This window comes from Notamacropus eugenii, chromosome 6 (assembly GCF_028372415.1).
Source record: "Notamacropus eugenii isolate mMacEug1 chromosome 6, mMacEug1.pri_v2, whole genome shotgun sequence".
NCBI classification, from domain to species: domain Eukaryota; kingdom Metazoa; phylum Chordata; class Mammalia; order Diprotodontia; family Macropodidae; genus Notamacropus; species Notamacropus eugenii.
Window position 1 is genome coordinate 62,371,529 of NC_092877.1, and position 27,484 is coordinate 62,399,012.

Consider the following 27,484-nt stretch of genomic DNA (forward strand, 5'->3'; position numbering starts at 1 on the left):
GTTAACACAGGAATTTTTTTGTATGATTATATTTTTATTACAAGGATTTTGTTTTTTCTTATTTTTTCTAGTGGGTGGGAAGGTAGGAGGAAGGAAAAAAATAATGCTTGCTAATTGAAAAAATTAGTGATGGATACATGTTTAAAAAAAAAGCATACTTGTCCAAGATCACATAAATAGTAAATGGAATGACAAAAACTTTGTCTCTGAGGTTCTTGGATAAGCCCAGCTACTGGTAAAACTTATCAGTCTTTTTTATCATGCTCCATCTTGGGTAGCAGAAAGTTAACAACAAAAAAGATTCCAAGCCTTGAGCAGTGGGCCAGTAGAAGAAATTAATGAAAGTTATAAAGAGGCAAATATAGTCTTGTTTTAAGGCGAAAAAATTCTAACAATTAGAACAATCCAAATGTGTGTTGACTCAGAAAGTTTCCAGTTCGCCCATACAAGAGTACTTGGAAAAAAACTGAATGGATAACATTAGGCATGTTGTAAAGAAGATTTATTTTCCCCACATGTGGGTTGGGCTAGCTGGTCATTGAATTCCCTTATAACTCTGATATTCTGTAAATATGAAAGAGATGAAGAAGAATCATGAGAAGTTGAAATCAGGAATTGGGAAAGCAGAGCATGTTTGCATGAAACTTGGCCAAGAGGTTTGCTTGGGATCACAGCTAATAAAAATCAGAATAAAGACTTGAACCTACTTTCTTTGATTCCATGAAACTCACTCTTTTCACTATCCCAGGTTCTCTCTTTCAAAGGTTCTTAATCTTTTTTTGTGTAATGGACTCCTTGGGTAGACTGGTGAAATATATTGGGTCTTTCTCAAAATAACACTTGAAAATGTATATAACAATAATAATATATACATATAAAGGAAAGCAATTATATTGAATTATCTTTATCAAAATATCAAAATAAGCAAGTTCATGGACTCCATATTGAAAACTTTTTAGTGCTTTTTAGGTCATATGTAACTTGCCAAACATGAAATCTGGTAGTTTTCTTAAAATGCTCACTCACCTTATCTTTCTATGGCAGTTAATATGATTGGAAAGCTGAACAGAAGAGATTCTAACTTGAAGTTAGAATGCAATTAGAATAAGTAAGAAGGTCCTTCTCTGAGTTGAATACAATTTGATTTGGTAGCATTCTCATTTTAATTGTTTAACCCATTTTAAAAAAGAGTTTGCACACAGAGAGAGATGTACACCATCTCTTCTAACTCCAGAATTCTTGGACTTGCATATCCTTACTTTGAGTGGAAAGTATGGGGAGCAGAAAAGGGTAGATCACATGGATAGTCACGGTGAAGCTTGGGAACTGGTTGCTATGCTGTCACAGGACTCCATAGCCTAGAACCTTCTTACAGCTCAGCCTAGTACTGGACTTGGAATCAGAGAAACCAAGTTTGTATCCTACCATTGACGTTGACTAACTATGTGACGATGGACAGCTCATCTACCTTCTCTGAGACTCAAGATTCCTATCTGCAAAATGGAGATAATAACATTTGTGCTCTTTTCCTCATGTTGGGAAAGTACTTTGCAAACCTTAGAGTCTTTTAAGACATTATTATAACTGCTATCATCAGTTAGTATAAGTATGACTTATTGACCCTCCAAATTAATGTAACACACATACTGTGATACCCAGTGACTTCAATGCAAGGTGGGCATAGGGGACTATGGAAAATGATGATATGTGTATGTGTACATATGCATTGTTGTTTGTCCTTCATTTTTGTTTTTTTTAATATATAGTTTATTTATTTTTCAGCTCTTAACATGCATTTCCATAAGAATTTGAATTCAAAATTTTCTCCCCTTCTCATCCACCCTTTCCTCCAGTCTGTCCTCCCTTCTATTACCCACCCTTCTCCCATCCCCCTTCCCCTCTATTTTCCTGTAGGGCAAAATAAATATCTATACCATTGCCTGTATGTCTTAATTTCCAGTTGCATGCTAAAACAATTTTTAACATTCATTCTTAAGCTTTGAGTTCCACATTCCCTCCCTCCCTTTCCACCCACCACCATTGAGAAAACAAGCAATTCAATATGGGTCATACATGTGTAGCAATGCAAAGGACTTCCATAAGAGTTATGTTGTAAAAGACTATTCCCTCTGTCCTATCCTGCCCTTCATTTATTCCATTCTCTCCCTTGAACTGTCCTTCCACAATAGTGTTTGCTTCTGATTACCCCTTCTCCAATTTGCTGTCCCTTCTATTATTTTCCTCTTCCTATCCCCTTCCCCCTTGCCTTCCTGCATGGTAAAATAGATTTCCATATCTAATTGAGTGTGTGTTATTCCCTCCTTAAGCCAAATCCCATGAGAGTAAGGCTCAATTATTTCCTTACATCTCCCCCCTCTTCCCCTCCATTGTAAAAGCTTTCTTCCCTCTTTTATGTGAGATGATTTGCTACATTCTACCCCTCCCTTTCTCTTACTCCTAATACATTCCATTCAACAGTAAATTTTAATTGTTTTCAGTATTCTCCCTTCATATTCAGCTCACCCTGTGTCCTCTGTCTATGAATATATATACACACATATATAACTACACATATATAATATCCACATACATACATACCCATACACACCGACATATATATACACACATCTACATATATATACACCCACACACACCTATATATATATATATACACATATATATGTACTTATATATTCCCTCCAACACCTATATATACATATATGTGTATATATATACATATATATGTGTGTATGTGTGTGTATAAATGTATATATATGTATACACACACACACACACACACACACACACACACACACACACATATATATATATATATATATATATATATATATATATATATATATATATATATATATATATATATATATATATATATATATATATTCCCTCTAACTACCCTAATACTGAAAAAGGTCTTATGAGTTGTAAATAACATCTTTCCATGTAGGAATGTAAACAGTTCAACTTTAATGAGTTCTTTAAAGCTTCTCTTTCCTGTTTACCTTTTCATGTTTCTCTTGATGCTTGTATTTGAAAGTCAGATTTTCTATTCAGCTCTGGTCTTTTCAACAAGAATGTTTGGAAATCCTCTATTTCATTGAAATTCCATTTTTTCCCCTGAAACATTATACTCAGTTTTGCTGGGTAGGTGATTCTTGGTTTTAATCCTAGGTCCTTTGTATTTCCACAATAATTGAATTATTTTTTTCTGGTTGCTTGTAACATTTTCTCCTTGACCTAGGAACTCTGGTATTTGGCTACAATATTCCTAGGAGTTTTCCTTTTAGGATCTCTTTCAGGAGATGATTGGTGAATTCTTTCCATTTCTATTTTATCCACTGAGTCTAAAATATCAGGACAGTTTTCCTTGATAATTTCTGGGAAGATGATATCTAGGCTCTTTGTTTCATCATGGTTTTCAGGTTGACCAATAATTTTTAAATTATCTCTTCTGGAACTATTTTCCAGGTCAGTTGTTTTTCCAACATGATGTTTCACATTATCTTCTATATTTTCATTCTTTTAGTTTTATTTTGTGATTTCTTGGTTTCTCATAAAGTCATTAGCTTCCATCTGCTCCATTCTAATTTTTAAAGAACTATTTTCTTCAGTGAGCTTTTGAACCTCCTTTTCCATTTGACAAATTCTGCTTTTTAAAGCATTCTTCTCCTCATTAACTTTTTGGATCTCTTTTGTCATTTGGGTTAGTCTATTTTTAAAAGTGTTATTTTCTTCAGCATTTTTTGGGTCTCCTTTAGCAAGCTGTTGACCCACTTTCATGATTTTCTTGCATTGCTCTCATTTCTCTTCCCAATTTTTCCTCCACCTCTCTTACTTAATTTTCAAAATTCTTTTTTGAGCTCTTCCATGGCCTGAGACCATTGCCTATATTGTTTGGAGGTTTTGGATGTAGAAGCCTTGACTTTTAGGTCTTTGATGGTATGCATTATTCTTCCTCATCCGAAAAGATGGAAGAAAATACCTGTTCATCAAGAAAGTTACCTTCTGTAATCTTATTTTTTTCATTTTTTGGACATTTTCCCAGCCAGTTACTTGACTTTTGAGTCCTTTGTCAAGTGGAGGCTATACTCTAGGGACCTGTGAGCTTTCAGTTCCTCCAAGGTGGCACAATCAAGTAAAAGGAGTTTCTCTCTCCTGACTTGTGCTCTGGACTGTGAGCAACTACAAGCACTCTTATACCCTGGAACTGTGAGTAGGATTCCCTCTCCAGAGCCTCCACCAGTTCTACCATGCCAGTGCTCTTCCTCAACCCAGGACAGCCACTCAGGACTGAGAGTCAGATCAGCTGCTTAATTCCCCCAGGGTCTTTAGGCCAAGGACTCCAAAAGTAACTGGGGCTGGGATCAGACCTTGTTCCCTTCTCACCCAGGTGAAAGAGCTTTGAAGCTGTCTTTGCCATTTGTGGGTTGAGAAATGTGGGAACTGCAGCTGCTGCCCATGATTCTGTACCCTGAAGCCTGTTCCAGTCCTATCTTAACACATAGCCCAGGCTGGGCTGCACTCTGCTCTGAGCCTGGGGTGATACACCTCTTCTGTCAGCCTTCCAGGCTGTCTTGGATTGGAAATCTCTTCTACGTTGTCATTTTGTGGCTGCTGCTGCTCTAGAATTTGTTTAGAGTCATTTTTTACAGAGATTTTATGGACCATAGGGGGAGAGCTAGAGTAGGTCCATCTTTCTACTCTGCCATCTTGGCTCTACTCCCTTTGTCTTTCATTTCTGAAGAGGAACAATGATGTCACAAAAATGATGTCTTGATTTCTGGATTAAATTTAAGTGAGACAGATTTGCACAAAGTCATCAGCCTCACTCTCTCTTACAGTCACTGAAGTCCAGTGGTAAGACAAAAATCAAGACATCTGGTGATTTGTATGTGAGGTCCTTGAGTGTGACAACTGAAACTAATTTCTGTCTAGTTCTGGGGTTCTCAGATTCCAAGGGAGTACAACAAACTTGTCAAAGGGTTATGGTGACTATTTGGTAAATACCTATCTTACCTTATTATAGATTCTAAAATGAGTACCATTTATGGGAGGAAAAGCACTTGAAGAAAATATGGTGAAAGATAATAGCAGGGTAAGAAATGGAGGGGATAATATAGAACATCTGAAAATTTTGACACAACCAGAGAAATAATTCTTCCTGATTGAAATCAAATGAATGAGACTAGAATATGACATTCAATTCATAATGAGCTAGAAAACATCAACAACAATGACCGAGGGAATGCTAATCTATCTCTGCAAAAACCAGAAACTCCTAATTGATTTCCAATCAATGAAATTATTAAAAGTTTGGTTTACCCTTGGAGAAGTCAGTCCCTTTCTTATGAAACACACTCACTAAACTTTCATTATACTGATAATAACTTTTATCTATGAATCAGAATTCTCAGTACAGTTCTTAAGCAAAGCCAGAAGGGGAAAAAACAAAAAGGAGGTAGAAGATGAAATGTCAATATGTCTTTCAAAAAATATATTGAATTGTATAATGATCAACTCTGAATGACATGGATATTCTCAGCAATACAGAGATCCAAGAAAATTCAGAAGGACCTATGATAAAAAATGCTATCCACCTCCAGAGAAAGAACTGATGAAATCTGAATGCAGATTGAATCATGTTGGTTTTTTCCCTCTCTTTATATTTCTGGGGGTTTTTTTGTCTGTATTTTCTTTCACAACCTGACTAATATAGAAATATGTTTTGTATGACTGCATACGTATAACCTTTATCATATTGTTTGCCTTCTCAATGAGGGGAGAGGGAAGGAAAGTGGGAGAGAATTGGAACTCAAAGTTGTAAAAACTGAAAGTTTTTACATGTTTTTACATGTAATTAGGAAAAAATAAAATATTAAAACAAAAAACTATATTGAAAGTAAAGCTGTGGGTTGAAAAGAAACAGGCTTAATGATCTCACTAAGTTATTTAACTATGTTCAGATAAATAGTAATCTTATGATATTGAGAAAAATGTTATGTATCAAGGTTTTCTTTATAAAAACAATCTTTTTAACCTCTTATGGGCTTGTGCATGGTAATCTATTATATTGAATAAGGGATACAATACAGAAAGGCTAACTGAAAGCCAATCAAGTATGGAGGACTGAAAATATTTGGGACCCTTTAGCCCAGTTCTATTAAATCCACCTGAATGTAACAGGGGATCAAATGCAGGCAGGGAGACCATTAAAGAGTCTGTAACGATACTGCAGATGAAAAATAAAGAGCAAGCTGACAAGTGTGGCAGGGGCTGGGAGGGAAGGAAGGAAGGCAAGGTAAGACACACAGTAGAGCAGCGATTCTTAACCTGGGATCCAAAGGGTTCATTGATAGATTCAGAGAGTCCATGAATTTGGATGGGAAAATAAACATTTATTTTCACTAACTTCAAAGTGAAATTTAGTATTTCCTTTAGTTATAAATACAGGCAATAAATCATTCTGAGAAGGGGTTCATAGGCTTTACTAGACTGCCAGAGTAGTCCATGAAACACAAAAGATGAAGACCCCTTTCTTGCAGAGATAGAATAGATATAACTTGGCAACTGACTAGATGTGGAGTGAAATGGAAGAAGCCCAGATGACTTTGAAGTTTTGTTTCAGGGTGATTAAGAGAATTGTGAAAGAAAAGACTCCCCAAGATGGACAAAAACTGATTTGGCATCTACTCTATATTCCAGCACTTGCCTAATTTGCGGCAGGTGGAGAAAAACAGTAAGAGAAACAGCAAAAAAAAGTGAAATTTATCAATAGGAGAAATCCAGTAGGTTCTACAATGATACAAAAGAAATTATTTTCCCATAATGAAGACAAATGACCGAAAAAATGTCCTTGTCAGTTCTAAGGTAAATCTTAGAAATCTTCTAAAATGTAAGGTCTCTTCAGTCTGAAAAGGGCATCTTGACAGAATATGGTACTTGAGAAAAACGGGCTTTGTTTCACTCCATAAGATTGTTTTTCATTACATAGCTGTAGCAGGCAACTACTTACTGAAAAGATGGAAGCCAAAATCTCAATGCCACCCGTACTCAGGGTTATATATGGAATCTTCTCTGTAGATATCCCAGCAGTAGAAAAGATGTTGTTTGTGTAGAACCAAATCTATATCAGAAAAGAAAACAGGGGTTTGTGTAAGATGTATTTTCAATGCTGGAAGTCACAAGCATGAACCACAGTTGTATGGTACAGATATCCCTCGAGTAGACATCAAGAGACATGTATTCTATGCCTGGCTCTGCTGTGTGACCGTGAACAATGCATTTTTCTTCAGTTTGCTCATCTTTAAAATGAAGGGGGTTGAACTGGATTATCTCTATGTTTCCTTTCAGGTCCAGGGTTCTGTGATTCTCTGCTAATTGGCTATAAAAAAGTATTTCATGTAAACTTGGATTTTCCTGGTCTCAGTTTCAAAATCTATCTTTTGAGCATCACTGGACATTGCTTCCTTTCCCATGATCTACAGTAGAATCAAACTGCCCTCTCTTCTCTCACAAAAACAAAAACATTTCATCTCTCATCTCCACACCTTTGTACTAGACTTCCTTTATGTGTGGAATCCAAATCATCTCTACTTTTATGTCAGAGTCCCTCTCTTCCTTTAGGATGCATCCCAAACACTATATTCTGCATAAAACCTTTCCTGATTTCTCTCCTAACTACTAGTGTTATCCACCACAATAATTTATATTTCAGTCATATATATGTGTGTATATACATACATAAATATACATACAATATATACATGTATATATGTATATGTAATTTATTAACATTATATTTGTGTTTTACATATTTTTATATGCTTTTATTGTTTCACCCATTAGAATGAAAGCTCATTGTTTAATAAGGATTATTTCAGTTTTTTGTATTTATATCCCCATCGTCTAGCACAGTGCCTAGCCCACAGTAGGCCATTGACAATAAATACTTGTCAATTGATTGAAATAAATTTGGAATCATGTATTAAAGAATATCTTTGGCTTCCTCACTCCCATCCTCTCCTTTAGAGGGTCTTCTGTCCAAAGATGTGCTCTCACACCTCTACATTTAAACTTTCTCTTCATCAAGACTTAATTTTAGAATATTCTTCCTTCAAAACAAATCAAGCAAACTCTATAGCTTTGTTTTAACATATTGTGAAATCTTAGTCCTTCATACAATGCAGTAAATGTTCAATAAATAGTTCTTGAATCATTGATAGAATGAGTGGCTTAGATGAAAAAAAAAAAGATACCAATGAAGGAATGAATGAAACCTTCCTAAATTGTTTAGTGAATAAATAGCTTTTTCCCTCTGACCCAGTCCTTCTCAGCTTGTACTTGAGAAATATCATTCTAGGTCAGAACTACACTTCATTTAGAACCAAGTGAAGCCTAGTATATTGGATAGATAGTTGGCCTTGAGGACCTGGACTCAAGTCCGGCCTCTACCACATACTGGTTATGTGACTGGGTAAGTCATTTAACTTCTTGTGCTCTGGGCTCTAAGATTCTAAACTGATCTGCTTTGGTAGAGAATTTCCTGTAATAATGAAATCACTAGTCTAGTTCTTTCTGTCTGTTACTGAAACCAAGGCTTTTTACAGTAGATACTAATGACTGCGCACATCTTTCTTTTCTGTGTTCAACTCCTTGAAAGTGGTGATGGGGAGAATTCCAAAAATATACTCCATTTCCCAAGGTGCATTGGCCCAGTCTGGAGTCACAGTTCATCCTCATTTGCTACCTTTAGTAATATGACCTACTCAGGCTGGATCCCCAGGTCCTCCCTGCTGAATCTAAAGTAGGGAGTGTCCTTCCCAAGAATATCTCTTTCTAGGATTAAACCACTCTGAGTGTCAAAAAGGACATCAGCTCATTTTCTTCACAAAGAACAGGATTCTGGGACTACCCTAGATGGGCATTATCCCAGGAACCTCAGCTTTACGTGAACTTTCATCAGCACATCCCCACAGCTTCTCTGCCTCACCCTCAAAATAGGAGTTTCAAGGTCAGAACTGTCACTCCAGATTAGGATCAGATCATGGGCAATAGAATTTTAGTACTGTTGGTTTTTCTTGGCTGGGCTGGCAATTTGCAATGGAGAGAAGCTGGTACTTTGGATTTAGAATGAGCTTGTGTGTTTCTCTCTGGTCTTTGACAAGTGCCTCTGCCATTTTTATTTCCTCAATGGATGCAGCTTCTGCTGGATATCTACTGCCATTTTTTAATTGGTTCCTACTGCAGCCATATATGCCATATGTACTTTCAGGGTACATGCATGGCTCCCAGCACATGATAGCGATTTCATTTGTTCTTTCCCACACATTTGTATGTCTTTAAAAGGGTTTTCTCCTGCTTTGTCAATTGATTATCCCTGACACAGCCAGGTGACTGGAGTTGGAGTCATGAAGACCTGACTTTGAATCCTGCCTCCAACCTTTACTAGCTGTGTGATACTGAGAAAGTCCCTTACTTTCTTTTAGCCTTGGTTTCCTCATCTGTAAAAGGAGGATAATAAAAGCACCTACCTCATAGGATAATTCTGAGGCTCAGAGGCGACAACACATATAAAGTGCTTTGCAAACCTTAAAGGTCTATATACATTTTCGTTATTTTATTATTGCTATTTTCCCACAGATCTGTCATGATACTAATTGTGGTGAATTGTAAGGTTCTAAGCAATTGTAAGTATTGTAAGAATTGTAAGTCTAGAGGCAGAAGGAAACTCACAGATTGTCAGATCCAACTCCTTTATTTAATAGACGAAGAAACTCTAATCTAGTCTCATGGCAGAGCCAAGATTAGAAGAGAATGAGCATGAAGTGCCTACTATGTGACAGGCACTATACTAAGTGCTTTGTAGAAATCAGCTCATTCTATCCTCACTTTGAGCCTGGGAGGGAGGTGCTATTATGATCCTATTATGAGGAAACTAAGGAGGGTAGAGGCTAAATGACTTGCCCAGGGTCACATAACTACTTAAGTGTCTACGTCTGGATTTGAACTCAGGTCTTCCTGACTCCTGACCCCTGCACCACTGAGATGCCTTGGGTTCCGTGATTTCAAATCCTTCATCCTACTGTACTGCCTAGAAATCTCTGGAGATATATTCAATACCCCTCATTTTCCTTTCATCCATTTCGAGATGGGAATTCCTGAGGGAGGAAAAAGGCTGAGGTCGAGTTCTCCTCCCTCTACATCTGCACAGGTTTGTTTCACTCTCCTGTGGTGACCAAGAAGGATCTTAATTTAGGACAGAAAGAATCTCAAGAGACCATAAATCAGTTCCCTTGCCTCCAGATCTAAATCTTCTCCCAAACATACCAGCATCGCTCTGGTTCTTTATCATGATTATCTTAACTTGGATGCTAAGTAATTCACTCTGGATTCCATTCAAATTAGACTCCTTGATGTTCCTTCTATTTATCCTACTTTCTATCAGAGGCATGCAACATGGATGATAACCTCAGGGTCAGACCTTCACTGAGAAACGGGTGCATCACAGTGAGCAATCATTCAGTGAGCTTGAAAAATGGTAAAATCTCCCCCAAGAATACTCCTTTTCTCCATAGCAAGGATTTAGGCCTATTCTATCTTCATAACTACTTCAAATTTCTACCTTACATGACCTAAAAAGATAGGGTCTCCTTCAGTGAGTGGATGACACTGTGAATAAGCATTAGGTAAACACCTTTTGTGTGCCAAGCCCTGGGTTAGATACAAGGAATACAGAAATAGAGATACAGACTATGGATACAGAAACTCTTATTTAGGAGTTTACATCCTAATAGAAGGAGACAGTATACAATGGGGAATGGGGATAAAAAAGATTTTTGACTGAGGACCATAGGGCCATAGGGCAGTGAATTTGCAAATCCTTTCTAAGAGTTTTGGTGGCATTGATTTCATTGGGTTCCTAGAATCTGGGGTGAAAATCAGTGGTTCAGGTAGGGAAGAGATAGTTAAGAATGGGACAGGATAGATGTTTCAAGTTGGAGAGGCCCTGGTCTACTGATTATGGATGGATGGGGTGCAAAGTACGCTTTGGGGCTGGTTAGAAATGGTAGATTATATATTTTCCCTAATTCACCCACCAGTCAGGATAGCTCAGCCCAAGGGTAGGGTGCCAAAGCCAAATGAATTATCCCCTTTGGGGTGAAGGCTCTGGTTCTCTGAAAGTGTATTATTTGCATTTCTACTTAGATTTCAACACCAAAATCAAAGTAGTAGACAAGTTTATTTCTAAGGTGCCCTTTCAAGGGAAGATTGGCCTGATGGATCACCTTCCAAGTTGATGAACAGGTTAAACAGCACTTCTGACCTTTAGTAAGGACAAAGTGCTATAGCCCAGCCCTCTCTGCTACCTTGTAATTGGATTCTTGCTTAGATAACTCTTCTAACTGGTCTCCATGCCTCCACTGTCTACTTCCAATCAATCTTTCCAATCTGACTCCCTTTGGCTTAGTCTGGTACATCTGATCCTCCATAATCTGGCTCCAGTGTATTTTTCTAGCTTTCTTTTATATATTGTTTCCTCTTTCATGTACTCTGTTTTTCAGGCAAAGGGGATTAGATGTTTCCTGACCTCACCCTTTCCCTTTTGTCCCACATGTCTTGTGCCCCTTCATCTCTCTGCCTGTTGAAATCCTTCTTATCCTTCAATATTCATCTCAAAGTCTGCTTCTTCCATGAATCAAACAAACATTTTAAAGATGTGCTAAGAGTAGGGGGGGCAGATTCTGCTATTTATTCCCCATTGAATTTGTTTCCTAGCTTTTAAATATTTCTCGTTATCACCTAACATTTGTTCTTGGAGCTCACTGAACTTTATTCTATATTATAGTTTTCTGTTTATATGATTCATATGTCATCACACATACCCCAATACTAGCAACTCCTTAAAAGCAGGAATTGTGTCATTTTTCTTCTCGGTAACCTTATAACAGAGCAGAGAGCTTCATACACAGTAGTTGCTTAATAAAAGCCTGGAAAGAAGAATAAACGGGTGCTTGAAATGTTTCCATCTGAGAGTGTGTATGGACAGCACAAAGTTCAGGTTCCATGGATGATCCGTCTTTCCCCTATACAAAACTGATCACTACCTCTTGAAACCAAAAGGTACCACAGGTCGCTGCAAGTGAACCTTAATGAGTGTGTGGAGATTTTGCAGACATACACCTCATCTTCAGTCAGGCTGCTCCCTCACTTGAATAACTTATCAGTAGAGTCAGCCACTAGACAGACTACCCCTTTCCATCTGGGGGAATGATTACCAACCCAGAAAGAGCTGGGTAGGAAATATGACTCCCTCTGGTGTCCATTCCCGAGTTGGAATCATACACAATTCATCTTCCACTTAGTGAAAGATCAATATTTCCTATCTCAGCCCTCTCCAGTTCTCCCTTGTGCATATGGTTACTGGATAACCCTATTGCTTCAATATATGACTTCTCTCTTTCATTAGGGATGCAGATCACAGCCTTACCATGCCTTGGGAAATGGTTTCATGAATCCCTCTGCCTGAAAAAATTCCTTACCTGGTCACCGGCTATCTGAACAGGGCAAAGGAGAGTGCAACAGCCACCTCTCTGGCCTAGGAAAATGTGACTCTCAATACAGTTCAATATTTCATGAACACATTTAACTGCAACATATGTTGCTTCATATGTACTTGAAGTCCACTAAGACCCACATTTCTTTTTTTAGCTGAATAAACTTCCAGATAGTCCTTCCTCATCTTTACTTACAAGGTTACTTTTCTGAACTCGTGTAAGACTACATTTTTCCCTACTGAATGGAACCTTGTTAGATTGAGAAAAGAAAAAAGAAAAAACCATCTTCCAAAATCTTGGATCCCTCAATTTTTAAAAATTGACTGTAAAGGAGATTTAGTGCATTCTTGTTCAAGGATTGCGAGGTGTTCATATCCTGAATAATCTTGGAAACAATTTACATAAACCAAGGAAATACTCCATTTTTCTTTGTGTTTGCATGTTACTGATATAAAAATATAAGGATTTTATTAAATCAGAGGTTTACAACTTGGGAGTCTACAAACTTTTAAAAGTATATTTGATCATTTTCTTTCAATATGATTGTTTTCCTTTTTAATTCTCTGAATTTTATTTTAAAATATTATTCATAGAAGGGATTGATAGGTTTCACCAAACAGCCAAAGGAGTCCATGACACACATGCACACACAAAAGTTAAAAAACATCTGACAAATATTTTATCAATTTATCTATGTTGTAGATAAATGTTATCAATATTATCTATCTCTCTCTCTATCTACCTGTCTATTTATCTACACAAAGGGAGACAGTGTGATGTCTGTCATTACCTAATTATGTGACTTTGTACAGCTCACTTAATCTCTTCGGGCCTGAATTTCCTTATTTATAAAATTAAGGAGTTGGGTGGGATCATTAGACACTGCTCAGGAACTGGGCCCCAGTTCAAATGTGTTACCAATAGAGGTAGGGCAGGGAGAACCCTCCTAAAAGGCAAACATGGGAACCAAAATATTGTCTGTCTGCATCCAGAGAAAGAACAGATAAGTAGAAGTATGTACAGAACAATTTTGCATGTGTGCATGTGTTTGTGTGTAATGGTAGCCATCTCTAGGGTTTGGAGGGGAAGGGAAGGAAGGAAAAAATGCGGGGAAAAAGAAATTTACATAATAACTTTATTACATATTTAAAAGGAATAGCAAATTGTACAATAACAGTTCCCAGACCAAGTCTCACTTGATCTCTGTTTGGGCCCCAGTTGGTTCAAAGTGAATGTGAATAGCAATTGTTTCTGTTTTGGTCAGAAACCTTAAGGGCATTCCCTTCTCAGATATTTTTTTTTGTAGTAAGTATCAGAGGCTATTTTCTGCCTCATTTCTTATTTAGCCTTAATCACTGAATGGGTCTTGGCTCAGTGAAACTAGGACCTGTTAACGACCTTAGTTTAAAAAAACCAAAGTCTCCCGCTGCATCCTGGGCCATCTCCAGTCATCCTGATCTATATCTTACCATTGGACCCAGATGGCTCTGGAGGAGAAGTGAGGCTGGTGACCTGCACAGCCCTCCCTCATTCAAAACAAAGTCTAGTGCGAGTCATGTCATCATTTCTCTGATGGCATGGTCTTTTTCAGCAAGGAAGGATGAACACAAACAAGTATAAAGTATGAAATGCTACATGAATGCAGTGTAGTATAAGTTATTCAAGAACCTTCTCTAAAACATCAGCTTGGTATCTGCTGCTCTGCCTGATTTCAACTCCTCAACAAGATGAGCCTCCCAGGATAAACTCATCACCTCTCATCTCAACACCAAGCACAACTCAAACTTTAATTGCCATCACCTCCCTCAGCTTCCTTTTCTCTCTGACTGGAGGGCTTGAGGGTGGAGTACCAAACTCCTCCCAATGCCTTTCTCTATAGAGGTCTTTCAGTTTATTCCATTCTGTATCTACTTCTCTCCCTGGTTTCAATTCCACAAAATACTACTGCTGCTGCCGCCACCACTGCCTCTGCTTCTCTGTCTCCTTTGGTGGTGCTGTTTCTCCCCATTAGATTATAAGCTCCTTGAGGGTAGAAACTGTCTTTTTATTTATTCTATCTCTAGCACTCAACACAGTGCTCACCACATAGTAGGTGTATTCGTCCTTCGTTGCCGAAGAAGACCATGCCATCAGAGAAATAATGACATGACTTGCACTTGACTTTGTTTTGAGTGAGGGAGGGCTGTGCAGGTCACCAGCCTCACTTCTCCTCCAGAGCCATCTGAATCCAGTGACCAGATATTCCTCAGGATGACTGGAGATGACCCAGGATGAGGCAGTTGGGGTTAAGTGACTTGCCCAAGGTCACACAGCTAGTGAGTGTCAAGTGTCTGAGGTGAGATTTGAACTCAGGTCCTCCTGACTCCTGCACTGGTGCTCTGTCCACTGCACCACCTAGCTGCCCTACATAGTAGGTATGTAATAAAGGTCTGTTAGATTACTTGGTTTTAAATACTGGGAATTATAATTGCCAATATTTATATAATACCTTAAAAGCACTGTTAGGTGATACATGCATGTGTATGTATGTATGTAAAGTACTTAGCAATGATATGTATACATACATACATACACACGTATGAAGCACTACTTTCTAGACACTATATAAATATTTGCAAGTATTTTCTATACATATACGCATTCACATGTACACCTTGTTATAAAGGTCAAATGAGACAACATGTATAAAACATTTTGCAAATTCCAAAGTCCTATATAACAATGATCACTAGCCTGTATGTAAAGCTTTAAGATTTTCAAAGTACTTCACCAATATTATCTAATTTTGTCTCATATTAACCTCCTAGAATTTTTGTGAGGATCAAATAAGTTAATATCAGTAAAACACTTAGCACAATGCCTGGCACACAGTGGGCACGTGAAAAATACTTATTCCTTTCCCCCTCTTACTCCCACAACAACCTGGGAGGCAAGTTATTATCCCACTTTTCAGATGAGGCACCTGAGGCTAGGAAATTAAGTGACTTATCCATGGTCACTGAGCTCGATTTTACTTAACCTCTTAAACCTGAACCTCTTTCAGCCTTAAGTGCCTCATTGTAATATCCAGGTCTTCTTGACTGCAGATATAGCGTTCTATTCATTGTCCCACCTAACTGAATTATTATTAACAACAACAATTTAAGTGAAGAATCACTTGACTTGGTGGCATCGTAAAGATATTTTCCTCTTCTCATCTTGATAAAAAAGATCTTCCCTTTCCCATTGAAAGTAAAGCTCAGCTGGTTTAAGTGAAGCTTATTCAACAGAACAGTTTCAGGTCAGTCCTGACAATACCACTCCCTATCAGTTTTATATTGTGTTGGCCCCCCACCTCCTGCCCCCAGGAATTAGGCTTTCCTTCCGGAGATCCCAGTCTCTGAAATTGTACTTCTTAAAGAGGTCTCAGAACTCCCAGGCAATCTAGAAGATTTTACTGTTCGGGTGGACCTGACTGTGAATATGCTCTCCTCAGCCAGATCTTTTTTAAGAGCTAATAAACCTGGCTCATGGAGGAAATGGTGACCCCTCTACCCACCTCCCCCAATTTAATTTGGACACAAGAATAATGAAATCACAAAATTTCAGCATTAGAAGGGACCTTGAGAGCTATGTAGTTCAAGCCTTACTTGAAAAAGGATTCTCCCTATAGTATACCTAACAAGTTGTTATCGCGCCTCTGATGAGAGGACCGCCCCACACCCACACACAAAGAAGGGTACATCGGATAGAACATTATATCCAGAGTTGAAGGACCTGAGTTCAGATCCTGACTGTATCATTTTGGGCAAGTCACTCAACATCTCTGGGATTCATTTTCCTCATGTGAAATGAAGTGATAGGTTTAACTCTCAAAGGTCCCTTCCAGTTCTGTGATCCCATGACCTCTGGAAGCTCTAAGTATTAGGGATTATTTTTCACAATGACCTTCTTTCAGCCTCACTTGTCATGGGAAGGGGCTTGATTGTTTTTTCCTTGCAAACATACAGTATAATAAAATGTCCTACAGAGAGGAACAGGTGGGGACAACCAAACAGTAAAAAGAATTTATTTTAAAGCACTTAGAAAATGAGATGTATCATGTAAAAATTTAATAATATTGGATCAAATGTTACTGGATAGGTCCTGGTTCTACCATTAATTCAGTATTCTACTTCAAGGCTTAGCCTTCTTTTTCTATAAAATACCTCCTGTCATCCAGTCCACAAGCAGTCAACAAGCCTTTATTAAGTGCTTACTATTAACTGCTAATTTTTGTTAATTTTTCAATTCAATAAATATGAATTGAACATTTTACTGCATTCCAGGCACTATGCTAAGTACTGGGAATACAGACAAGAAAAAGAAAGACAATCTCTGTCCCTGAAGGAGTTTACAATCTAATCATAAGGAAACTGACTCCAACTCCTTCACCCTTTCCACACTGTCACCATAGAACATTTCAATGAAAATATTGATATTATGTATGTATGTAGGTAGGTAGGTAGATATGCAATGAGATGAATCCTAAAGACTCAAAGTTAGTTCTCCATCCACATTGAAATTATTTGCGTGACCTTAGGCAACTCACATTTTACCTTTTTTTTTTGCTCACCTATAAAATGAAGATTAGGTGAGGAACCTAACAGTCTGGTTAGATAAGGTTCTTTTGGCTCTAAATTTTAAGGCTCAAAAATATCTTTTTAATTAACACTTTGACCATGTGATCCTCGGTCACTCCCTATCTATTCTGAAACCAGAGTTACAAATTCTGGAATAATTGTCCTTTTTACTAATGTAAAAATAAACAAGGACAGATCTGAAACGTGGCTTTGAAGTCATACTATAAAACAAAGGCAACCTACCATGAGAAATCATCTCATCAGCAGACACCGTTCTTCTGGAGTAGAGGTGTCAAACTAGTGGTTTGTGGACCTCAAGGAGCCAGCTAAACCCAAACTACATTACAATTTAATTAGGAAATGTTTAACAAAAATAATAGAAATGCAATGCAGCATAGATAAAGGTGTTTTAAATCAATGTAAAGCCTGTAGCAATCCATTTCTATTCTATTTCTAGAAGATGGTTCTTTTTTATTCTCATGAAAATCACATATTAAAGTAGAGGTGGATTGTTTTTGGGGGTGGGATTGGATATTAGATTCATAAAATGTTAGAATAACAAAGGACTTTCAAACACAGAATGGAAGAAATGGAGGAGACCTTAGAAATTTTATGGATAAAGAAGCTGAGGTCTGGAGAGCTAAAATGATTTGTAGCTAGATATTGACAGAACCTGGAATACATCCCAGCTCTCCTACATCCCAATCCAATGTTCTTTTCTCTGGTTTAAATGAGGTGAATCAAAGGTTCAATCCAGAAATGGTTAAATTACATTGACCAGTCTGTATAAAAGGATTCCTTAAATATGACATCTATCAAATTTGTTATTTTTAAAATGAACTTTTGGGATTAAATAAGTAAATACTAAACTATCTGGAGACCCTGGCAATGAGAACAACTGAGACTCAGAGAATCTTAAAGTTGGAAGGGACCCAAGAGTTAGTTGACTAGCTGACTCAACTGCTCTACACTATCCACAGCAAAGAGTCAGGGGCACTATGTTTGAATACCTCCGGGAAGAAGTGATATCTCTTCCTATCTCCCTCTGTTTTTGTCATTCAGTCATTTCAATCTTATCTGATTCTGTCACCCCATTTGGGGTTTTCTTAGCAAAGACTCAAGATGGCTTGTCAATTCCTTCTCCAGCTCATTTTACAGATGTGGAAACCAAGGCAAACAAGGTTAAGTGATTTGCCCAGGATCGCATAGCTAGTAAGTGTCTGAGGCTGGATTTGAACTCAGATCCTCCTAACTCTCTATCCACTGAGTCACCTAGCTGTCCCGTTACCTATTTCACTAGGCAGTCCATTTGTTTCCAAGACAGCTCTGCTCCTTGGGAAGTTCTTATATTCAACCATCTGCCTGTGAAACATCTATCCACTTTTTCTTCTCTGAGACCAAGCAAAACAAGGCTAATCCCTTTAACACTTCTCAAACACTTGAAGTTAGCTATCATGACACTCTCTTCTATCTCCACACCACAAGCTGACTCTTTTCCAGGTCAAACATTTTTCAGTTCCTTCCACTGATTACTGTATGGAAGTTTATCCAATCTCCTCCACATGTTCCATTTGAGATGTACACCATTTTGTCAATGATCTTTCTAAAATCTAGGGCACAGAGTCAGCCACAATGTTCTGGGCATCATCTGACCAGTCCATTTGAGTCTCTACCAATGCCAGAGTTGGAAGGGATACCAGATGCCATCTCATTCAATCTGTACTAGAACATCAACCTTCTCTAAAACCTCTGTGACAAGATCTTCTTCAGTCACCATTCATTCCCTCATTCTAGATATTCTACTTCTATTAATAGGAGAACCCATGTTCAGGGATTTCTAGGTAGCTGAGGTTCTACCACACTTATGTTGGCTTTCTACATCAATCTTATACATTTGGATTAAACAAAGCTCTATTCAATAAACACAATAAGTGATGGGCGGGGAGGGTTGAGCAGGAGAAGATTGTATGTAGAACCAGCTTCTGGTTTGCTAAGTGATGGGTCAAGTTAGGAATTTCTCATTTTGAGACTCTTGGATCAATTCTTGCCACTGAAGGTCTAACATTTGGTGAAAGTCAGGATTGACAGAGTCGTGGTTCTCATGCCAAGAGTAAGACTCGAGGAGAATGCTGGAGCATAATGTAAGTAATCCCAAGTGACGGATCTAATTTCAGGGAAAGGAATGTGAATGCCATTGGAGAGGTTGGAGGGAGACAGAGCAAGCGTAAGCTACTAGATTCTCTTTTCTTACCATTCGCATAGGATGTGAAGATCAAAATGAATAAACAGAGAAATCATTAGAAAAACAAAGAGGCATGCCATGCTCAAACTGCCTCCTTCGTTCTGTGTGGATTCTCTCTGACTCCAATGCATCCTCCATTCAGCAAGGTGATTTCTCTAAGATACAGGTTTTTCCTCCCTACCAATTCTACCAGCTCCACCAACTCCGTCAACTCCAGTGACTGTCTATTGGGTCTGCGATCAAATAGAAATTGCTTTATTTGACATTTAAAGTTCTTTTCAACCTGCCTCTTCCTACTTTCCCATTCTTCTTAGGCCTTACACCTCTTTAACCACTCTGCAATCTAGCTACACTGCCCCCCCTCAATGTTTCTAACACATAGAACTCCATCTTCCATTTCTCAATTAATCAGTCAATCAGTAAACATTTATTAAGTGCATAGTATGTGCCAGGCACTGTGTAAGGGCTGGGGGTAAGAAAGAGGTAAACTGATGATCTAATTTCTGGGCATTTGTCATGGCTGTCATCATGTTTAGAATACTTGGCCCCTTCAACTCTGTCTCTTGGTTTCTCTGGCTTCCAGTGTCAGCTGAAATCTCACCTTCAGCAGGGAGGTTTTCCTGGTCCACTCAGCTTCTAGTAGTTTCCCCTGTTAGAAGACCTCTCGTCTACTCTGTGTAATAAGAAGATTGTCCAGTGAGGACTCAGTCCTAGAGGCAGCCCACCGTGACCTCCCAAGCTCATATGTGATCTCAGGACCAGGCCCTCATTAGTCAGTAAGTAACTAAGTAACATTGCATACAGGATATCTATATATGTATATGTGTGTATATGTGTGTGTATCATTTGTACATATATATATATTTGTATACAAGATATATATCTATGTATGCATCTATATAAATACATACAAGATATACATGCATTATATATATATATGTGTCTTGTATATATTAGGTATTTACATGTTTTCTCCTTACATATCTATAATTATATCACATGTAATATATGATATAATTATATATATAATTTCTATGATATATGTAATAAGATCTTATATGTATTTAATTATGTCCCCTTGGTTTTATATATATATATGCATATATATGATTATAACTGTGCTATATATTATAATCTATTATATGATATATTATAATCTATAATGTATCATTTGTATTATAGATTACATACGTAATAGATTATTATATATAAAACTAAACTTATACAAGACGTAGATGTCTTGCATGTGTCTAGTTACTTACATGTTGTCTCCTCCTTTAGAATGGGAGTTCCCTGAGGGTTAAGGACTGTTTTTTACCTTTCTTTGAGATCCCAGCACTTAGTGTAGTAACTGGCACATAGGAAAACACTTAAATGTTTGTTGACTGACAAAGAATCCATCATTTGAAGGCAACTCAGGGCTTTGGATCAAATCGCTTCAAAATGATAAGGAACCAGAGAGTTCCACACTCCATGAAGAATAACCCACCTGCAATGTCCAGCCTGTGTTGGAAGATTCCCCCAGTAACAAGGAATCCCCTACCTACTCCATTCCATCCATAATTTCCACTCATTGTTCCTAGAGTTTCTCTCTGGGAACAAGCAGGGGAGGGACTGGACCCATGATTTCATTGGTATAGGAAATTTCCAATAGGAAACCTCTCCACCAATATACACAGGCACCTTCTCTCCAATCTAGAGAATTGTGTAGAGCACAGAGAGATGAAGTGACTTGCTCAGAGTCACACAGCCAATGGACATGTCAGAGGGGAGATTTCAACTCAAGGCCAGCTCTCACTCCATCCTGCCTTGCAAATCTAATTTTTCTTTCATGGGAAGATCATTTTAACTAAAATTTCTTCCTTTTGTTGGACAGCTGTTCATCTTAAGTAAATTTAAAATCAAAAGGCCTCAAAGGAACACAGTGCAGTAAAAAGAGCACTGGAGCAGGCTTCAGGTTACCTGGGTTCTGGTTCTGAGTCTAGAACTAACTAGATTTGTAATCGAAGCTTATGTTCCTGGGCCTTAATCTCTTGGTCTAGAAAATGAAAATAATTTACTTTAATGAATCTACCATTCTTACAATTTCCTCAAGTGATACATAGCATGATCCATCCAGGCCTTGGAGGCAACTTATGGTGCAGCAGTCCTGGGGCCAGGAAGACCTGAATTAAAACCCAGCCTTGTGACACTTCTGTCTGCCTCGGTTTCTTCAACTATAAAATAAGGATAAGAATAGTACCCACCTACCTTCCAGAGTAGTTGTGAGCATTAAATTAAATAATTTTATAAAGTGTTCAGCACAATGCCTAGCACATAGGAGGCACTTAAAAACAATTGCTTCTTTCCTTCCTTCTTATTAATGACGCCTTCCAAAATGTTCAAATGGAAATGATCTAAGGTTAAAATCAGGTGTGAAGGGTAAAAAAGTACTTTGAAAAAACTGCTTCAACAAGTAAATAAATGTATTTCCTCGAATTAGAAAAATCCAGTTCCCATTTAAGTGCAATTTATGGTCACCCTCATCTAGTTCCCGTTGGAGCGATTGTCAATAGAGCAGTTTCTCTTTCCTTCTCAGTTTGATTTAGTTATTTTTTTTTGTTTTGCTCATTAAAAGGACCATTGCCTGACTACCTCTTGAAGAGGCCTGTTCACTCAATGAGCGTCAAGTCCCTCAAAGTCAAAAGGCCTAGCCTAAAAAGGCCAAGGTCTCCCACTGCATCCTGGGCCATCTCCAGTCATCCTGATGAATATCTGGTCACTGGATTCATGTGACTATGGAGGATAAATGAGGCTGGCGACCTTGCACAGCCCTCCCTCACTCAAAACAAAGTCAAGTGCCAGTCATGTCATCATTTCTCTGACAGCATGGTCTTCTTCGAAAATGAAGGACAAACTCAACAACAACAACATTAGCAAGAAAGAGCTTTCATTTGCATTATTTAACTATCTTCTCATAGGGCACAGTGGATAGAGCACTGGCGCTGGAGTTAGGGAGACCCAAGTTCAAATCTGGCCTCAGATACTTGCTTGCTATGTAACCTGAGCAACTCACTTAATCCTGTTTGCCTCAGTTTCCTCATCTGTAAAATAAGTTAGAGAAGAAAATGGCCAAACGCTCAAGTATCTTTGCCAAGAAAACCCCAGAAAAGAGTAATGAATCAGACACTACTAAAACATGACTAAACAACATTAGTTGCTTGTAACAATCCTATGAGATGATGAAGGGAAAGTGTGATAATTTCCATTTTCCAGACAAGAAAACTGAGGTTTTAAGAGATTTAGGGACTTACCCAAGGTCACATGATCTCATTCAAACATTCCTGTACATGCTCAGGCTGTTGCCTCTGTCTTGGCTAGCCTCTGTCCCTTTCTTAAACCTCTCTCACTTTGATGCGCTACTAAAAGCCAAACTGAAATGTCCCCTTCACTCTGAAGCCTTCCTTGATTATCTGAGTCAGGCACAAATTTACCCTTCCACTTTCACATCCCACTTAGTTGAGTACTTCAACAGTGGACCAATCATGATATAATGAGAATTATAGCTGTGCATGTGTCTTATCACTCTATTGGACAGACTATAAAATCCCAGGAAACTCTAAACTTTCTCCTCCAGAGTTATTCTGAACACATGTTGATTGGATAGCTACTCCCAGAAGCTCCATGGTTTCATTCTTCTCCCTGCACTGGACTGCCTGTGCCATTCTGGTCTTCTGCCCTCCCTCTCCTTTTCAGCATCCTTTTTTCTACCCTCCTGACCGCCCCCACCTCCCAGTTAGAATATAAATTCCTTGAGGGCAGAGGCTGTCTTTTTTGCTGCCTGTATTTATGCTCCCAGGATTTTGCACAGTGTGTGGCACACAGTAAGCACTCAGTAAATATAAAGATAGAGAAGTACAGCAACATCAACAGAGAAGTCCCAAGAGATCTCAGGTGGGAACGAGCATAAGAGAATGAGAGATTTGTAAGATAAACCAAGACTGAGATACCTTGAGAAATGGAAAGAATAAGATCATTGTTCTAGAGAAAGACTTACTTTTTTTTGTCCTGCACCCCTTTGGAAGTTGGATGAAGCCAAAGGATCCTGTCTCCTAATATAATTTTTAAATGCATAAAATAAAATGCAGAGGATTGCAAATGCATAAAATAAAATGCAGAGGATTGCAAAGTCAATCATTGAGATACTGTGGTCACAATACTTAAACAAGTTAAGGGACGCAAGGTTAAGTGCTCTTGGTCTAGACTTTAAAGGGATCACAGAAGGCATCTTGTCAAACCCCTTCATTTTACAAAACCACTGAGGCCCTAGGTAATTAAGTGATTTGTTCAGGACCACATAGGCAATAAACTTTAAAGAAGTAGCGTTGAAACCCTTTTTCCTCCGACTATGGGAAAGTTATTTAATTTCTCTCAGCCTCAGTTTCCTAATCTGTAAAAAGGGGATAACAATAGCACCTGTCTCACAATGTTGTTTTGAGGGTCAAATGAAATTAACATATGGAAGGGGCTTTGCAAACCTTAGTGCACTATGTACATGCTGGTTATTATTTTTCATTATCATCACCACAAAATTAGCTCATATTTCAATTGTTCTTAAAGGTTTCACAAAGTGCTTTCCTGACTGCATTTTGGAGTAGATGGTCTAAATCATATTGACTCCATTTTGTAGAGAAGAAAATGGGAGGTCAGAGAGGCGGAGTGAGCTGCCCAGGGTTACGTGGTACCAGAGCTAGGACTATAATCCTGGTATCCTGAGTCTATGTTCTTTCCCCTACCCAACACTGCCTAACATGAAACTGTTTTGTCAGATGTAAACAAATAAAAACCAGCAGTGACCAAAGGAAGATTTTAACTCCTAAAAATGTTGGGTGTGCTGTTCCAGATACAGCTGCTTCACGAGCTCACCTTCCACCCCAGAGAATCCAGCTGCTCCCTTCAGCAGCCCCCAAATGGATTCTAGCTTCCTTGTCTGTCTTGGCTGATGCCACAGGATGATAGGTAATAACCAATGAATCAGCTTCTCTGTTCCCTTCTAGTCAGGCTTTTGGAGGTCAAATGTTGGGAGGGCACAGAGGGCATATAGCTCTGCCACGGTCCATTTAGCTCACTGAAGTGAATTTCTTTCTCTAACGTCCCCCTACATAACTCTTGTGCTGAGTAACGTGACATTTAAATACTTTCCAGGATAAAGCTATGATCCTTCCCCCTCTGAAATGCCTGTTATCAAGAAATGGCAAGCAGGGGCAGACAGAAAGTCAGTACTTACTGCATTAAGCCCGCAGAGCTGGTAGCAGGCCATGGTGATAATCACTGTAATTATCTGCCAGCGAGCAGATCGCCTTGTCAGAAGTTCCCAGACTGAGACTAAGCGAATATTTCTCTGAACCCGACTCTCTGCAAGGGCCCCTTCGATTTCTTCAGAGACATCCGTTTTCCCAAGGAAAGTCTGAAATGCTGCAAATAGAAAGAAGCATTCTCTACAACTCCAAACTCAGATTCTGGGGTTCTAGTCCTAGCTCTTCCTCTGACTGGCTAGGTGACTTTGATCAATTAATGAAAAAATGAAGGAATTAATGAAGGAAAATTCATTTAAGAATTTACTATGTGCCCAACCATCCCTTTGGACCTCAGGTTCCTCCTTAAAATGAAGGTGATAGACTAATGCTAGACTGTATTTAAGGTCCCTTCTAGTCGCAACATTCTGTAAAGTCTCTTCTTTTTTCCCCCTGCAGTCATCAATGTCTCTTTTTTATATAAAGAGTATTTTATGTATTCCCAATTACATGTAAAGATAGTTTTCAACTTTAATTTTTAAATAAGATTCTGAGTTCCAATTTTTTCTCCCTCCCTTCTTTCCCCCCTCCCCAAGATGGCAAGCAATCTAATACAGTTTTATACATGTGCAATCATGTGAAATATATTTCCACATTAGTCATGCTGTGAAAGAGGAAACAGAGCAAAAGGAAAAAAAAATTGGGGGAAAAAAAGAAAATAGGGTGCTTTGATCTGCATTCAGACTCCATAGTTCTTTCTCTTGCTGTAGATAGCATTTTCCATCAGGAGTCTTCTGGAATTGTCTTAGGTCATTGGGTTGTTGAGAAGAGCTAAGTCAGTCATAATTGATCATCACACAATATTGCTGTGACTGTGTACAACATTCTCCTGCGTCTGCTCACTTCACTTGGCATGAGTTCGTGTAAGTCTTTCTAGGTTTTTCTCAAATCTACCTGCTTGCCATTTCTTATAGCACAATAGTATTCCATCATGTGTGAAAAGGTTTTGTAATTGTGTTCATATAGTTCTAGAGTTTGTCTTGGCAGGCAGACTCCCAAATATTTTATATTGTCTACAGTTATTTTAAATGGAATTTCTCTATCTTTTGCTGGTAGGATTTGCTGGTAACATATAGAAACACTGATGATTTATGTGGGTTGATTTTATACCCTTCAACTTTGCTAAAGTTGTTCATTATTTCTAGTAGATTTTTAGTTCATTCCCTAAGTTTACATCATCTCATCTGCAGACTAATAGTTTTTTCTTCATTGCCTGTTCTAATTCCTTCCATTTCTTTTCCTCTCTTATTACTGAAGCTAACATTTCTAGTACAATATTGAATAATACTGGTGAAACTGGGCATCCTTGCTTCACTCTTGATCTTATTAAGAAGGCTTCTAATTTACCCTCATTATAGATAATGCTTGCCGATGGTTTTAGATAGATACTACTTATCATCTTAAGGAAATCTCCATTTATTTCTAAGCTCTTTAGTGTTTTTTAATAGAAACAGGTGTTTGTAATAGTAATTTAAACGAAAAGGATCTTTCTCATTCATTAATAGACCCATATAATGTGCTTAAATCACCTGGTAACCTAAGTCACATGTGTTAGGAGGAGCTTGCTGAACAGGAGAAACAGGAAGGGTAGGGTGGAACTGGGAGGAAGTGAGTGAGCTGGGTCGAGTCAGAGGGGAAAGAATGCAGGCCAAAAGACACAGCAAGGCTCAGGGTCATGACACTTGATAGTAAGAAAGCCCTGGTTGAGGAGGGGGGAGGTTTGGGAATGGCTTTGCCTCCTTCTGTGATCATATTTATTAACTTTTTGGTCACCATGACACATTTTGCTTTGTGGTTCTGGGATTTGTTTTTCTGGTGTTTAAATAAATGTTTTTCTTCTGCCTTCTGGAGAGTTTTTTATACTTAGCAACTGAGAACTATGCTGGCATATTCATAGTCACCACCAGTGCTGTGAATATTGCCTTGGTGATACAGTGTGGAATTTGTCAAAAGTTTTTTTCTGAATCTATGGAGATAATCCGGTCGGTTTTGTTATTGATATGTCAGTTATGCTGATACTTTTCCTAATATTGAACCAGCCCTACATTTCTGGTATAAATCTCACCTGGTCATAGTGTACTATCCTGATGATAAATTGTTGTGATCTCTTCACTAATATTTTACTTATAATTTTTGCATCAATATTCATTAGGGAAATTGGTCTATAATTTTCTTTCTCTGTGTTGGTTCTTCCTGGTTTGGGTATCAACCACATTTGTGTTTTAAATGAATTTCATAGGACTCCTTCTTTGCCTATTTTCTCAGATAGTTTTTATAGTATTAGAATTAATTGTTCTTTAAATGTTTGGTAGGTTCACTTGTAAATCCACCTGGCCATGAAAATTTTTTCTTAGAGAGTTTAATTAAATGACATTTAATGTTAATCATGGGGGATACAAAATAAGGTAAAAACAAACAAATATTCTCTGCTCTCAGGAAGATCAAAGTCTAACGGTAGGGACAAGTAACAACTATGTACAAACAAGCTATATATAGGATAAATTGGGGGTAGTCTTAGAAGAGACGCACTAAGATTAATTAGGACTAGAGAAAGCTTTAATAATAATTATGACTAACGTTTGTTACATAGATTAAAATTTGCAAGGTATTTTACATATGTTAAAATGAAGTATGTCATTTCAATCTTCATAAAACCTCTGTGAAGTAGGCACTATTATTATCTCCATGGGGAAATGGGGAAATTGAGGCATACAGAAGTTAAGTGACTTCTCC

General features: G+C 38.1%; 1 protein-coding gene across 3 annotated transcripts in view; it reads right to left on the reverse strand.

The window, feature by feature from the left end:
• Positions 1 to 27,484, reverse strand: part of SLC2A9 (solute carrier family 2 member 9) — a 327,171-nt gene that overhangs the window by 124,338 nt on the left and 175,349 nt on the right. For all 3 annotated transcript variants that reach the window (XM_072620227.1, XM_072620226.1, XM_072620225.1), the window contains 2 exons: positions 24,685 to 24,872; positions 7,034 to 7,144 (listed from right to left, as the gene is read on the reverse strand). In XM_072620227.1, the coding sequence (XP_072476328.1) occupies positions 7,034 to 7,144; positions 24,685 to 24,872 (299 nt within the window). The remainder of the gene's footprint in view (positions 1 to 7,033; positions 7,145 to 24,684; positions 24,873 to 27,484) is intronic.